Source organism: Sardina pilchardus, chromosome 10, assembly GCF_963854185.1.
Source record: "Sardina pilchardus chromosome 10, fSarPil1.1, whole genome shotgun sequence".
NCBI classification, from domain to species: Eukaryota; Metazoa; Chordata; class Actinopteri; order Clupeiformes; family Clupeidae; genus Sardina; species Sardina pilchardus.
In genome coordinates, this window is record NC_085003.1 from 14487070 (window position 1) to 14501892 (window position 14823).

At 42.4% G+C, this 14823-nt stretch overlaps 2 protein-coding genes across 3 annotated transcripts in view; both read left to right on the forward strand.

Annotated features, from left to right (window-relative positions):
* The first annotated feature begins 189 nt into the window (after window positions 1-189).
* On the forward strand, window positions 190-12505 carry trabd (TraB domain containing). Of its 2 annotated transcripts, none has more exons than XM_062547042.1 (10): window positions 190-269; window positions 1175-1239; window positions 1783-1843; window positions 4614-4780; window positions 5751-5891; window positions 6272-6382; window positions 7005-7144; window positions 8709-8881; window positions 9076-9172; window positions 9443-12505. In XM_062547042.1, the coding sequence occupies exons 2-10, from the start codon at window positions 1216-1218 to the stop codon at window positions 9612-9614; spliced, it is 1086 nt and encodes a 361-aa protein (XP_062403026.1). In that variant the 5' UTR covers window positions 190-269; window positions 1175-1215; the 3' UTR covers window positions 9615-12505. The 2 variants fall into 2 exon arrangements, with proteins under 2 accessions (XP_062403026.1, XP_062403028.1); XM_062547044.1 differs by having other exon boundaries at window positions 213-340.
* Window positions 12506-13005: 500 nt separating this feature from the next.
* The window catches only part of usp3 (ubiquitin specific peptidase 3), a 16542-nt gene continuing 14724 nt past the window's right edge, over window positions 13006-14823 (forward strand). Inside the window, exon 1 of the mRNA XM_062547443.1 lies at window positions 13006-13516. Coding sequence (XP_062403427.1) covers window positions 13426-13516 — 91 coding nt within the window. The 5' untranslated portion in view covers window positions 13006-13425. The remainder of the gene's footprint in view (window positions 13517-14823) is intronic.

The window sequence follows — 14823 nt, forward strand, 5'->3', positions numbered from 1 at the left end:
TTTTATGTGTGTTGCATGGATATTGTCTTGAACAGAATTGGAACACAACCATGTCACAAGATATAGTTATTGTATAAGCTCCAAGTGGTCTTATGCATCGTTACTGGTAGTGTTATCTATCTGTGCTGGAGAGCTTACAGGTTTACAGCACTCAGCACACGTCATCCTTTTACTGCTTTTGAAACTACAGGTACCGCCATGCATTAGAGTAGCGCAACCGTAGTGACTGGAACAGGACATGTTGAAACAAGCTGCTTAGACTAGCTGTCGTAAGTTTGCTTTTCAATTGTATATTTTCTCTTCGACAATCTGATACATGGCGTGAGCTGCAGTGGCAATTGTAAGTAATTCGGAAATGCAATGATGTTGCTTCGCTTGTAATACGTAGATAAGACAACTTTTGCTCAACTTGACAGCAGAGTTGTTTGCCAGCTGGTTGTCGGCTAATGTCAGCTAACAGCTAATTGTTAGAGTTATGTTTTCCAAAAGAACAATGTGTTCTTGCGCTGAAGGTTTATTTTTAGGCATAAGGGGTTTTATAGTGTTTCAAGTTGGTATTTACGATTGTCTGTTCGCCTTGGCTTTCAGTGGATTGTTAGCAAAGTAACATTAGGTGAGCAATCTTGGTTAGCCTGCGTGAGCTTGCGTGGTGGCCTGGATGCTTGCTAGCAACTTATAGCTACGTGAAGAAATATCTACCTACACCACATTGCACTTTCAGTCTGTTTGTAAAGGTGACGGTGAAATTATTAATAACAACCAAGACTCGATGTCTTGTATACTGTCTTGTACATACAAAGTCGTTTGGAGTGACCAGCTGTTTTGACATCCGGATTTGTCAGACTTCTTAAAGAAACGTGGTCCAATGATTTCATTTTCAGCTAAGTTAGCCATCGAGTTCAGGACATAGCTAGGGTTATGCTGTTTGACCATACGTATTATACAATTTATTTGTCATTAACTGGACAGTTCTATTTTTCTTCTGTCTCTTCTGCTTCTTCTGCTAACACAGACAGCAACAGTGATAAACAGATTTGGCATTGTTAACGTTATGTCAGCAACGCTAGTAGCATTATGCGAATAAGTATGATGAAATATTTGTATAGCAAAAGTGCATTTAGAAATAATCTATCTCTTTGTGTAATTTGGTGTCTGTCTGGCTCTGGATTGCCAGTATCACAATTTAAGATCAAGACGAGCCCCAGAGGTTGGACCATGGACCAGAGCAATACCTCCGAGGTAAATTGCCTATGTAATGGATGAAATGAGATGTATATGGTTTTTTTTTTTTTTTGTATCAGTGAAACATATGAGATGGACTTAGTTACTATACTGTCTTGGAGCTACTTCCATTGTGAAGTTCTGACAATTTCCCCCCCCAGATTAATGCATTAATTTAGACCTGACTATGACACTTGACTTTACTTGGAAACAGCACTCACCCTAATCTAGACCTTTTAAAAAATTAAATCTTAGAATTGTTGTGAGAATTGCTTTAAAAATCTTAAACTGTTTATGTTGTAAGTCACTTTGGCCTGAAAGTGTCTGCCAAATGTAATGTAATTCATTTCCACCAATCTAAATACAGAATGTAATCTCTATGTTAAAATATCCTTTAAATGACCTCCCAGGTTAATATGAGTGCTGGCAGCTGAGTTTATTACATTATGTTAGACAGGGAGGTCAGTGAACACCTGAAATACCTGGAAGACAACTGCTTTTTAATGAAATCTATCTCTCAAATCTTGTGATGCTCTCATCTCCATCCTTGTCCTCCTATAGGATGATTCCATGGGTCCCTCAGAGGATGAATCCAGCCAGTCCAGGTTTCCCCTGGAACTCTGTGAGTAGTTTTTTATTTTTTGTTTTTAAGTGTGAAAACAACCATCCTGGCTCCGCCTCTCTACATACTCAATTTCATTTCGCTTCAGTAGTAGACTAGCACATGTGCTCTCAACGGATTGCACATGTAGAAATTAAATCAACCGAGAGCCACCAACCGAGAGCCACCAACAAACCAGTGAACAGAGGCTGTGGCTGAGAGAATTTACGTTGAAAGCTTTTACTAGGCGGCAGGGCCTTACGTTCTGGCACATAGCGTACATCATTATCAAACGTTAGTGATTGGTTTAAAGGAACTCCAATTATTTTAAACTTCAAACAAGTGTCCACCCATCAGGAAGAAGACGTTTCGCAATGACTCTTGCCGAGACACTTTGCACCAAGAGAAGAGAAGTCAACCGTTTGGTTTACGAGGCTAGAAAACAGCAGCCAAAAGCTCATAGGTTTTCTGTTTGTGTGCAGACTGTGCTGTGTATTAGTGATTATGTCATGTATGTGGAATTTAGTGTGAGCTGCTTAATTAGCAGGTTGTGTACAACTTTTGTTGACAAGGATATTATCAAGAGTGGAACTGATATATGAGGCTTGTACAAACCAATAAAAGTAGGAGGCCCTTGTATCTTGACACGAAACAGTACGAAAAATCTGTTTCTATGGGAAAGTATTCAGATTTGTTGTCAGAATTTCTGAGATGTTGCTTAAGTAAGGGACAATGGACAACTCTGAATTCAGTAACAGGAAAAATCATGCACGTTTGAGGTGGTAATGAGGCCCCGATGCGCAGTGGAGAAGTTTCACTCAGACATTGACTATTAGCACTGTGTTTCAGTTAGAAGCTGGTTTTGATTTGACAATTGCACTGCTGTGATTTGTCACTATATTTCTCCCCTGTTGGTTGCTCTCCAAGTCACTTGGTCAAGATGTGGCAAATGCTATGACATGTCTTCTCGTTCTCATAGCTGATTGTTGTGTGAGCGTGGAGATTTGAGTGATTTCTCACTGTTGCTTTGAGACTATGATTTCACTCTCCCTGTTTGTTAACCCGACCACAGAGTGCAACAAGGCCCAGGTCAGCAGAAACAGACCTCCATCTGGCTGCCTGCCTGCCTCCCTCTCTCCCTCTCTCCCTCTCTCTCTCTCTCTCCCTCTCTGACTCCATGGGAGGTGCTGGATTTTGAGTGTAGTGTGGATGTTTGTGAAAGCTTAGTAAAAAAATGCGAGACCCCCACCTACCCTGTCCGCAACTCCTACAGACACATGCATGTCCACATGAACACATGCAAGCACACATGCAGCACAGCGGCATGAGGAGATGTGTGTAGTTCTTGGCGGTATAGTTTGTGGTGTCTCTATAAAGTGACACAGATTCAAATGGGCCACTGTGGCTGGATATTTTCCAAGAGCTCAGAAGCGAACAGGAGGGTTGCTATTCACCTCAATGAACAGCGAGTGGAAGAGACAGGAGAACACTGAGCCAGGTTGAGGGAGCGGACAGAAGTCTGGGGAGAAGAGTGTGTGGCAGAGTACGTGAGTGTGTATGTGTGTGTGTGTGTGTCAGTGCGTGTGAGCGTGTGTGTGCAGCGTGTGTGTTTTGGCTTCCAAAGACAAGCATGTGTTGCTCTGGGCTTCTAATAAACCTCTGACTTCATCATTGTGTCCTGTCTCTCAGAGGCTATTGTTTTTACATGTGATGCAGGGGTCTCAAACCCAAATGACCTACGGGCCACTTAGATGGTCTTCTTTATAGTGTGACCAGTTATCTCAAAACAAACTGTAAAGAAAGCCCCTGGTAAATATAGCAGCTTGTTGTGCATTGTAATTTAACATTAACCTATGTAGAGTAGAGTAGAGAAACTTTATTGTCCCCATGGGGAAATTATTTCTCAGCAAATGGGGCTTGGACATGACCTAATACAGTATCAAACGACAAAACAATAACATAACAACCCCAAAGCACATTGACATTACACATTAAGCCATGACCGGGACGGTGGGACATTTAAACATTAAACATTTAGACAAACAGGAAAAAGGTTTCTACACATGGCATCTATGCATAGTGACCAGTAATGCACTGAGGCTGTTTGAGTGCACAGGAAAGAATAACAATAATAATAATAATATTAATATTAATAATAATAAATGATGACAGTAAAATGATGTCTGTAACTTTATCAAGTGAATGAATATTAGCAACCCATGCTAGGGAACACTGTCCATCTAAAGTTCTGCCGTGGTATTCTGCCATCTCTGAAGTCTTGCTTTCTCCCTCAGATAGGCCTCTTCTGTATGGTTGGTTGTTGTTATGGTACTTTAGATTATTTTCTCTGTGACGGGTTGAGTCACATTGTCCACTTAATTTGAAATTGCTGATGCTCATAATCAACATTCCCTTTTGCTCCAGAAAGACATGGTAACTTACATGTAATTAAGTCACAACAACTGTTATTTGCAAGGAATAGCTCCCTTGTAAAGGTTACTCTGATAAATATTTGGTTTGGCTGGCGTACAGCAGAATTAACTGTTTTATTTGGTGCTAGTAGTTAGTAGTTGAATATTACTAAGGTAATAGAAAAAAAACCAAACGCAAAATGATGTGTGGGTTGAATATCACTATAAATCTAAATCAATCCAACACGCCACACAAAACTTTTGCAGGCTTTGTATACACAGTGTGTGTGGGATGAACCATTAAATAGCTTACAGTATAGCAGCAAAAGTAAATGCATCTCTCTCTCTCTCTCTCTCTCTCCCCCTCTCCCTCTCTCTAGCTGACTCGGAGGCAGTAGAGGTGCTCTGGCAGGTTCGGGCCCAGCGGCGGCAGGCCAACCCAGTTCTTCCCGACACAGTGTCCCGTCTGACCACACCTGAGGGCAGCATTGTGTACCTGGTGGGCACTGCCCACTTCAGCGACAGCAGCAAGAATGATGTTGCCACGGTAATAAAAGATAATGTTATGCACACACAGACTCCATGGTAACGACCGCCCTCCCCCTTCTCTCATTCCTACTCTACCTTATTCTGCATGCATTTCTCACTTTCCATGTCCACTCCTATTTGACGTTCAAGGAGAGTAGCTGTGTACACATCCCACCTTGCAGGTGCAGGACAAGTGGAGAGAAGCTTCAATTAAAAGAATATAATGTCCGCAACGCTGCTATTTGCTCAGGCATCTGCATTTTGCCTGATGAAGAACCAGTAGGGTCGAAACGTTGCTTGTTTTTTAAACATTAAACGGGAGCAAATAGCAGTGTTGCAGACATTACATTCCTTTTATTGAAGCCACTCCTATTTAACCTCTCCTCCCTCCCCTCCCATTCACTCCCTTTCCTCCTGCTTCTGTCATTCTTACTCTCCCCTCATTCTCCAAACATTCTCCTCCCTCCTCCCTCTTCCCGTTACTGCATCTCATCTCCTCCTGCCCGCTCCTGCCTCATGGAGCTCCTCTCACCCCCCTCCCTCCTGTGTTTGTTACCTCCGCCAAGGAGGTCATGTTTTCACCGGGGTCTGTCTGTTTGTCGGTGTCTGTCTCTCTGTCTGTCTCTGTCTGTCTGTCTGTCTGTCTGTCTGTTAGCAAGATAATTCAAAAAGTAATGGATGGATTTAGATTAAATTTTCAGGGAAGGTCAGACATGACCCAAGGAAGAAACGATTAACGATTACGATTACGGAGCCGTTTATGTGTTTCGCTTAGTGGTGTAATGGCATGGTATGGCCCACGTGGTGGCGATCGGAATAGTTTAGGTTCAAATGTATGACAACCTAAAAAGAACAATACAGACAGAGGTCTGCGCTGTGCCTTTCTAGTTTATTTATATATGTTTTATTTAAAGCACTTTGAATGACCTTTGTGTGTGATACTGTGCTGTACAAATAAAGCTGACGCTGACTTTGACTTTGTGCTGCAGACGATCCGCGCGGTGCAGCCGGATGTGGTGGTGGTGGAACTGTGTCAGTACCGAGTGTCCATGCTGAAGATGGACGAGAAGACGCTGCTGAAGGAGGCCAAGGACATTAACCTGGAGAAGGTGCAGCAGGCCATTAAACAGGTGAGGTGCCCACCTGTATGCACAGGTATAAAACACATGAGTCGTACTGTAGGTAAGGTAAGACAGGCAGCCTTGAATGCATGCACTGCACTGTGCTGTATAGTGCAAGTCTTGAAGTGTAATCTAGCTCTCCCCCTTGAGATTAGAGGAGTACAGAGTTTGACCAGCTTCAGCACTTAGTTACCCTGAAATGTACAGTACAACATGCTGCATTCTGTAAGTGCTAACTGCAGCCAGCTCCCTAAACATGAACACACTCCTGACCCATGTTGAATGAAGGAATCGAATCATTGCATGGCATCTCGCTTGATTTACTTTTGTTTCTGTTTCTTCTCTCCCGTTTTCTCTGTCTGTGTCTCCTTGCACCTGTCTCTGGTCAGAACGGTGTGATGTCTGGCTTGATGCAGATCTTGCTGCTGAAAGTGTCTGCTCACATTACTGAGCAACTGGGGATGGCACCCGGAGGAGAGTTCAGAGAGGCTTTCAAAGAGGTACACACAACTACACACACACAGTTTCTCTCTCTCTCTCTCTCTCACACACACTCACACACTCACACACTAAATATAGCACACACAATTAATACAGAAGCACGCACACACACACACAGACAATTTCCGGATATGCACACAAACTCACCCCCTACTAAGGCACCAAGCGCATCCCTGAAGGCAAATGAAATCATGCTCTCTCTCAGCTGTCTGAAATGAGACTGGGCCCCCTGCTGAGAGGACTGCATGTTGTTACCTCTATTTTCTAGGATGGGTTGCAAAAATACAGCTGTTATCTTCTATGGGGTGGAGGATCACTGTTTACTCTCTAGAACCAGTGTTCAGTGTGGCAGTATTTTGTCTTTGATACAACTATTTCTGGTAACTTGGGTGGACATCAGCAAAGGTTTTTTTTATTTTTATTGTTATACTGTATTTGGACAAATTTGGATAAAAATGTACCTCTAACATCAGGTGATAGTCTAGTGGTGTTTGAGATACATGTTTATATATATACACACACAGTATATATATATACACAGTGTATACTATATATATAAATATATTTCAAAAGTGTTTCAGGGTTTGCATTATATATTTCACCCTCAAATCTGTTCCACAGGCAGGAAAAGTGCCCTTCTGCAAGTTCCACTTGGGAGACCGGCCCATTCCTGTTACTTTCAAGCGCGCTATCGCGGCCCTTAGTATGTGGCAGAAAGCCAGGCTGGCTTGGGGTCTCTGCTTTCTGTCTGACCCTATAAGGTATGCACACACTATACATACACACATATACTGTAAATGCACACACACACACACATACTGTAAATGCACACACACAGACACAGACACACACACAGACACACACACACACACACACACACACACACACACACACACACACACACACACACACACACACACACACACACACACACACACATACCACACACCACCAGACCACCAGATGCCAGTCTGCGTGATGAAGTATTAGGCCTATCTGTTGTATGTTGATGATGACCTCAAAACAATAATAGGCAGGGTATATAAAGAAGGACATAAACGACATGTTTACAACATGATTAGACCATTTGTGACCCTGTAAAGCGGAACCAGTCGTTTCGGTAAAATTTATTAAATTAAGTTATTGTGCTCACGTGAACGGCCATAAACTAAGCTTTCAAACTATCGCTAAGATAACCGCATCCAAAGTTGACATGGTTCTCCTGTCACGATATGCCAGAAGAGGAGAAATCACCTTTTTAAGCGGCACGTGCACAATGGGAATGACAGCAAATGTGTTGAATCTTCGCCGGGTTTAACAGTCAAAACGTATGTTTTTCCGTGAAATGCGTTCACAATATGAAACTGTAGACTGTATACAGTCGAATTATGCGAAAACGTGAAATTCAACATTTTAACCCGGAAGTTTGTTATTGTTGATTTTCTCAAAATAACGTTGTGCGCAAAACGACTGATTTCGCTGTGAATGGTCACATTTTTCAAATGGGATAAAATAAATATTTTCAGACTTGCGTGCATAACACAAACAAATATACCATCGGGCTTGAATAGGCTACTCAACACAGGCCTATGTGCTAACATGCAAGTTCCCTTCAGCTTTAGACATATGTTCCCTTTCTTTTCTACCACAGTGACCTTCGTGACTCAGACTGTATCCTAGACCTAGACTCTTTAGACTCATCATAGGCTAGTTGTCGTTAGACTTGATTTCAGAGAAACGTTTTTAAGGCTTGGCCATTTGGCAATGTCTCTTTCATTTGTTAGGCTATAGCCAAATATTAGAGCAAATTCAGCTTGTTTGTTCGACAAAATTAGACTATTTAATTTCCATGTAGGCAAACAAGTCTTTGGTGGGAATTATTTTGGAAAGATTTGAATTTGTTTATAGCATATTATAAACAAACAGACTTTACAACATTTTCCTAGTCATATTCTGGTAATTACCTGACAACGGAAACTCTGGCACACATGCACACACTTCCACATGCATATTATGGTCTTTTGTCATTGAAATGTAAATATCTTGCCCTCCTAACCCAACCCCTCGTCTTTAGCTATTTGCACTGACAGTAAATACACATGCAAATAGAAAGAGGCTCTAAAAATCATACAAAACGTGCTGTGTTTGTAAATGATATTAGTTTACTGTTTGTTTTATCCTCTTGTCTTTTAACTTCTCTCACTTGTCTTAGCTCACTATGTTTTGCTTTTACCAACGTAATTGTTGTTTTTGTATGTTGAAAAATGACTCCGGACTCATTTGTTAATATTCTTTTGGTGTGCGTGTGTGTGTGTACCCTCGCAGTAAAGAGGATGTTGAAAAGTGCAAGCAGAAGGACTTGCTGGAGCAGACCATGTCGGAGATGATTGGCGAGTTCCCAGCTCTGCACCGTACCATTGTAGCTGAGCGGGACATCTACCTCACACACACGCTCCGCCAGGCAGCTCGCTGTGTGGAGGCGCCCCCCAACAATCAGAGTGAGTACTGCAGGCAAGCCCAGACAGCCTAATATGTGAGGGGCTAGATATGACTTGAAGATTTACTACGTATGAAAAAGTGTGATGAGAGAATGTTTGTGGAGCAGTTATGAGGTCTGAAGTGGATGTGTATTCTCAGTTTCTCTGAGGCATGTGCTTCTGTTTTAAAGTGTGTGTGCGTGTGTGTATTGCAGAAGTGCCTGCAGTGGTAGTTGGTGTAGTAGGCATTGGCCATGTGCCCGGCATTGAGAAAAACTGGGACAAAGAGCTCAACATACAAGAAATCATGAGGTAAGTGTGTGTGTGTGTATGTGTGTGAGCATTGTTAGTGTAATGGATGTTAAGAGAGCGGCGGTACTCCAAATATGTGGTGTATTGATAAACCTGAGGAGTATGATGATGATTCCTTTGGCTTGGTGTTTCTAGGCATAGACCTCTCTAGGGAGTTTGCACCACTTCCTGAGTTAACATGCGTGGGTTAGTCCTTTGACCCCATGCTTGGTGCGCCCCACTGATTCCAGACGGGGTCGTTCTCATCGTTCCTCTCTGTGTCCTTCTCAGTGTGGCCCCTCCGTCTCGCTTTGGTTGGGTGTTCCGCACCGTGCTGAAGGGAGCGGTGATCGGCATGCTGGGATACGCCTGCTACCGGGCCGGAGGGGGCGTCGGCCGAGCCCTCCTCTCCTTGCCTGCTGTCCAGTCGCTGCTCGAGAACATCCGGCCTCCGGCGGCCTGACCTCACCGCCCCCCAACCCCACCCTCAAGCTGAAACTCCCTCCCACCCAACCAGGACAGGACGTTACCACGGACACCGTTAGCCTTACAGATTGGGACTGTGTTGGGGGGGGCACAACCGCTCTGGACACTAGTGGGCCCAGGGCCCCCCCAGCCTCCTCCGGTCTTCTGTCTGTACACAGATGCAGGCGTGTACTGCCAAAGAACCTGGACAGTACTACTCTATTTTTTTTTTCTTCACCCAAAACAAGTGGAGTATCTGTTGATGCTTTTGTTTTTTTTTTATCGAAACTACATCAAGATGCATCTGATGGGTAGCACAAAGACCTTACAGTATACCTTACTTTCAAACTGGAAAGCATTAGCTTAGCTGGACTGATATGTCAGTCTTTTTATGTCAGCCATGTCGTGGATTCAGCAGTTTCTCTCTCACCCACTGCTCCTTGACCACTGCTGTTCATCCTATAACCTGTAGAATTTTGCCAAAATTATAGTATCTACCAAATTGGTAGTTATATCCACCCCATTGCTAATATGAAAATTGATTGCTGCCCTCATACGGTCATGTGCAGACCATGTTTCATGAAGATGACCAAAGTCCTTTTGTTTGTCCTTTGTTTTTGTTTTTTTCCTGCTGTGAATACATTTTTATGATTTTTATTTTCATGGTAAGTGGGAAGGCCATGGGTGACAGGTGAATGCTTTTCCTCATGTGACGAGTATTCTACTGTCTAATGGTGGGAGACCATTTTCTGTATAGTGAAGTGTCCCCCTGAAGAATTTGGAAATTTTAAGTTCTTGTTTCTAAAGGAAGAACATGTTTAGGGACTTGCTGTGGATGGTGGTGGAGTTAACAGATAAGTGCCTCCTGGTAATTGTATGCATCCATATAACGGAGTTGTAGTACTGTTGGATGGCAAAGTGGAGCTCTGGCTGGACTGCACATTGTCTCTTTTTTTTATGTGGGTCTGTTGTTTGTTACGGTTATGACATGTCTCAAACACCTGTGAGGCATCAAGCTGCTGGGTCCTTATGGCCTGGTGCAGGTTTCAGTATCATTTTAGATGTGGTTATGCACAGAGATTGAAACATCTCACAGCTGTTGTTTCAGAAGGACCTAAGTGAGTTGTGTGTCCTATTATCTGCTCATGGCTACTTCATACACTTTGCAGTCAGGACTGAATAACTACATGCAAAAATATCTGTTGCTGGACCATTTGTGGTAAAATGTCACTATTTATGCTTCATTACTCAAGGCGGTCTATTATTGTGGTTGACGAACAGGGCAGGGGTGACATAGGAAGTAGTTGACTTAGTTATTATGTTATGGAGCCATGCAGTAGCAGGACCAGGTCTTCTACTAGTGACTGGTTCAGTCAGGGAAATGTGGATCAGTAAAGAGTGAGTCAAACGGATGGACAAATTCTGTATAAACACTGTCCATCCCCAGTTCCACCCCCAACACTTGCTTATACTTGCAGTATTTTCCACCTGCAGGACGATATCCTAAGCAACTCCCCCCCCCCCCCCCCCCCAAATCAAGCCAGGCATTCGGTTGATGAAATACGGCTTTGAGTTTGGTGGTTTGGACATCTGTGTGAAAGAAAATTAATGCCAATTGAAAATACATCCAACGGTCACGCTTGTATGGCTATATTCATGTATGGAAAGAAAAGCCTTTGTGCCAGTACAGTAGTACAGAGTTGAATTAATAGTTCAGGAGATTGGCGCCATAATGCCATGAAATACATTATGTCAGTTTATTTGGATTGTTGGACAAATGAGATTATTTAGAATGCATGACTTGTCTTGACAGATGTAATGAGTATGATGCTTTAAGTTGTAATATGACCTGTTGTAGTCGAACAGGAAATGGTCCAAGACAAAATTGGAACAAATCTTGTACGGATTTTGGTACGGATTTACTAAGTTTGTGAGGCTGTGGCTACTCTTCACTCAGCGATCCTGTAATGGCCACAGACTTGGATTTGGGGCTGTGGTGACTGGGAAAAAGCCTTATTCAACATACATTGCTGCCTTTTTAAACCTATAGATTGCCTCTGTTTTCGTCATGGCTTGTTTATCTCTTATGCTGTTGTCTGCTTGTCTGGATGTGTGGAGTGTGTGTGTGTGTGTGTGTCTGTGCAACACTGGGGTGAATCAGTGGGATGTAATTCCTGTGAATTACTTGACCTCACACTTGGGATGGAGTGAAATGTCCTTTTTCTTCTAATGAATGAACGCTTTTGAAGGGATTGTGTTTTTAAAGCATTTAAGAAATTGTTACTTGCAGGTTGAAACACTCTTTGTTAGGAACTGTATTGTGAGAGCTCACTGACTGCCAGCAACTATCCTGACTTGTCAGAGATCTTAATTTAACCCTTTTTGGGGTGAAAAAGCACTTTTCATTCCAGTTTGCTGAACTCCCTCAATGGACAAGAACTATGCATATTGAGCCGTGGTTTCTAAGAATGCATGACCGATCTGCATTGAACACTCTGTATCCCATCAAGAAAAGTGACCTGCTGTTGATTTTTGTGCATCAGTTATGGAGCAGAAGGACTGACGTCTATACAAGTCTTGACATTTTGGAGGACAAACACCCATTTTTATATGCCAAGGGCTCATTATTGATGAAGCTATTGGTTGCACTCATATTGACTTCTTTTCCAATGTTATGTAATACATTTGGAAAACCCTTATAGCTTACCATCTTGAATGGATGAGGGGTGGTGGTAGTCTATTTATTCATGTAGAACCAACTCCATAAAAATAATCTGTTTGTCCCCTTTCATTTGTTATCCCAAACATGCCAAATTTGAAAGCCTGAATTGTATCTTAATTGAATCTGTATTGAACTCTACAGGTTTCAAATTAAAACATTATGTTTGACGTGGTGTGTTTGGCATGTTCCAACCATAGGGTTCAAACACATGCAGGCTAGAAACAGAAAAGTGGATACGTTGTCAAAAGAAGCCCTTAAGGCAGATGAGATGCATCTACATCAGATCAGAATTCAAAGTAATCATTAAAGACAACACTAACACAGAGTGGCAGGATAAATGGGCTCAACAAGAGGAGAAAAGAAGACACCTACAACATCAAAAAAGAAGTAATAGTAAGAAAATCAGTAGGCTACCCTGAGACAGCAAGGAAAAAAAGGTTGAGAATAGGACATACACGTTTAAGATTGTGACATGTTTACGTTGTGAGTAGAACATGTAAGACAAGCAAGCCTACTTCTGTCTACTCTGTCAACAACGCAACCCATTATGGATTATGATATTTCTGAAAGCTTGTAAGCAGACTGAGATCACACCTCAGTCCAGAAGATGGCGGTAATGCACTTCGTTTGCAAACTACCGTTAAAAATCACAGTAGAAGAAGAAGATTTCCGAAACGCCACAGTCTCCGAAGGGCTCGGCCTGAATTTCATGATAGACGTGGCTCTTTTCTCAATGGAGCTGATATCGTCAGTGTCCTATTAGAATTAGAACGACCTCATAAATCCACCAAAGTGAATCGGACCACTGGTTTATAAGGCTTGTGAATGCAGACGCTAGCTGGATGCTAGCCAGTCCTTCCGCGATAGCTTCAGCTGAGAGTGGTATCGATAACTAGCTAACTTAGCTGTCTGTCGTAGGCTAGCCTGGATAGTTAGCTTAGCATATTTAGCTAGATTTTATGCAGGCAGACTTAGGCGAAGTACGTAGTTAAAAATATCTGAACCGTTTCATTAGTTTCATGTGATCTACTGAATAACTGGATAAACACGGTGAAACGACGTGAGAATTACAACGCCCGTGAAGTCCATGGAGTGCCCTCATTTGAACTCCAATGTGTGCGTTGTAGTGGACCCTTCCAAGTTCCCAAATGGTTCACCCTCGTCGTGGTGTTGTGGCGGTAAGTGAGTCATCACCAGACAGCTAGACATGTGCACTCTTCTCTCATTTCAGCATCACTGATGGCTACAATGTTCTCGTATAATGTTAGAAGACATTCTGCAAGGTTTGGCCACGTTGGTCTAGTCCAAGTCCAGCTCCGAGGTAGCTAGCATAACAACTGATTGTAAATACCGAACTTGTAAAGTAAAAGTTGTAGAACATACAGATCATTTCTATCTACTTGCTAACGAGCTCGTCAGCTAGAAATGTCAGATGCAGAAGTGGTTTGGATTCATTCATGGTGACCTGAGTTGTCAGGACAGGTTACATGCTGCCACTCAGACATGCCACCACTACGACATGCTTCCATTTAGACATGCCTCTATTTCGACATGCTGCTATTTAGACATGCTGCCAATCCGACACATTTTAGTACCCCCATTCCGACAGTTTACAAATCCTATTTTTTTCCAAGTCAATTTAACGGACCCTATGAGCCCGACGGACGCAAAGTGCGTCAAAAAACACACCCATTCTTCTCTGTTACATTGCTCAGCGATTATTAGTCACAACGAGATGAGACCTATATTGCATGAAAGAGCATAACCGGGGCTTTCCAACGAGACTAGACACGTGTACGATCAAGTATGAAAATAAAATAAAATCATGAATTTAAATCAAGTATATCATATTTACAGTCTATTTGCTCTGCGTTCACCCACGCAGCCACGGCTCTCGCTTGAATTACTCCGGGACCAGGCATCGCACAGACATGACACGCATATCAAATGAAAGAGGAGAAACATAGCTTTCCATTGATACCAAACACATCGATTCTTTTGTGTTATAAAAACAGACGAAGTGACAAACAAATAAGAATGTCATATAGCTTCAGATACCGCTACTTTCGTTTGCTTTACTCGTGAAACTGTGGTCAAAAATATATGGCTTGCATGTCAGATAAAAGAGGAGAGCTAGAGCTATCCACAGATACCAAATACAACCTTCTAGGCCATAAAACAGACGAAGTGACAGCAAAATAATGACTTAATTTAGCTCCACTTAGTCCGCGAATAATGAGAACTTGCCATGTACAGAACTGCTTTCACCTCCCCGAGTCGCGCACGCAACAGACACATAACCATATCAAGAAGTCTTCACAATGACATTTTAAATGTGAATCTTTATTATTTATTTTATACAATTGGATATAGTTATGACATTAATAGCCTATTAATGACCTCATGTCGGAATGGCACGTTGTTTGAAAAAAAAGTTAAATACCGCCACTGCGACCATGAAAAAAAAAAATGTCGGAGTGGTGGG

What these genes read in the sequence shown, in the direction of transcription:
- trabd (XM_062547042.1), top strand. Translation starts at nt 1,216, where the DNA reads ATGGACCAGAGCAATACCTCCGAG. An exon ending in GCAAGAATGATGTTGCCACG is followed by an intron (nt 4,781 to 5,750) that starts GTAATAAAAGAT and finishes TTTGTGCTGCAG; the next exon opens with ACGATCCGCGCGGTGCAGCC. An exon ending in TGCAGCAGGCCATTAAACAG is followed by an intron (nt 5,892 to 6,271) that starts GTGAGGTGCCCA and finishes GTCTCTGGTCAG; the next exon opens with AACGGTGTGATGTCTGGCTT.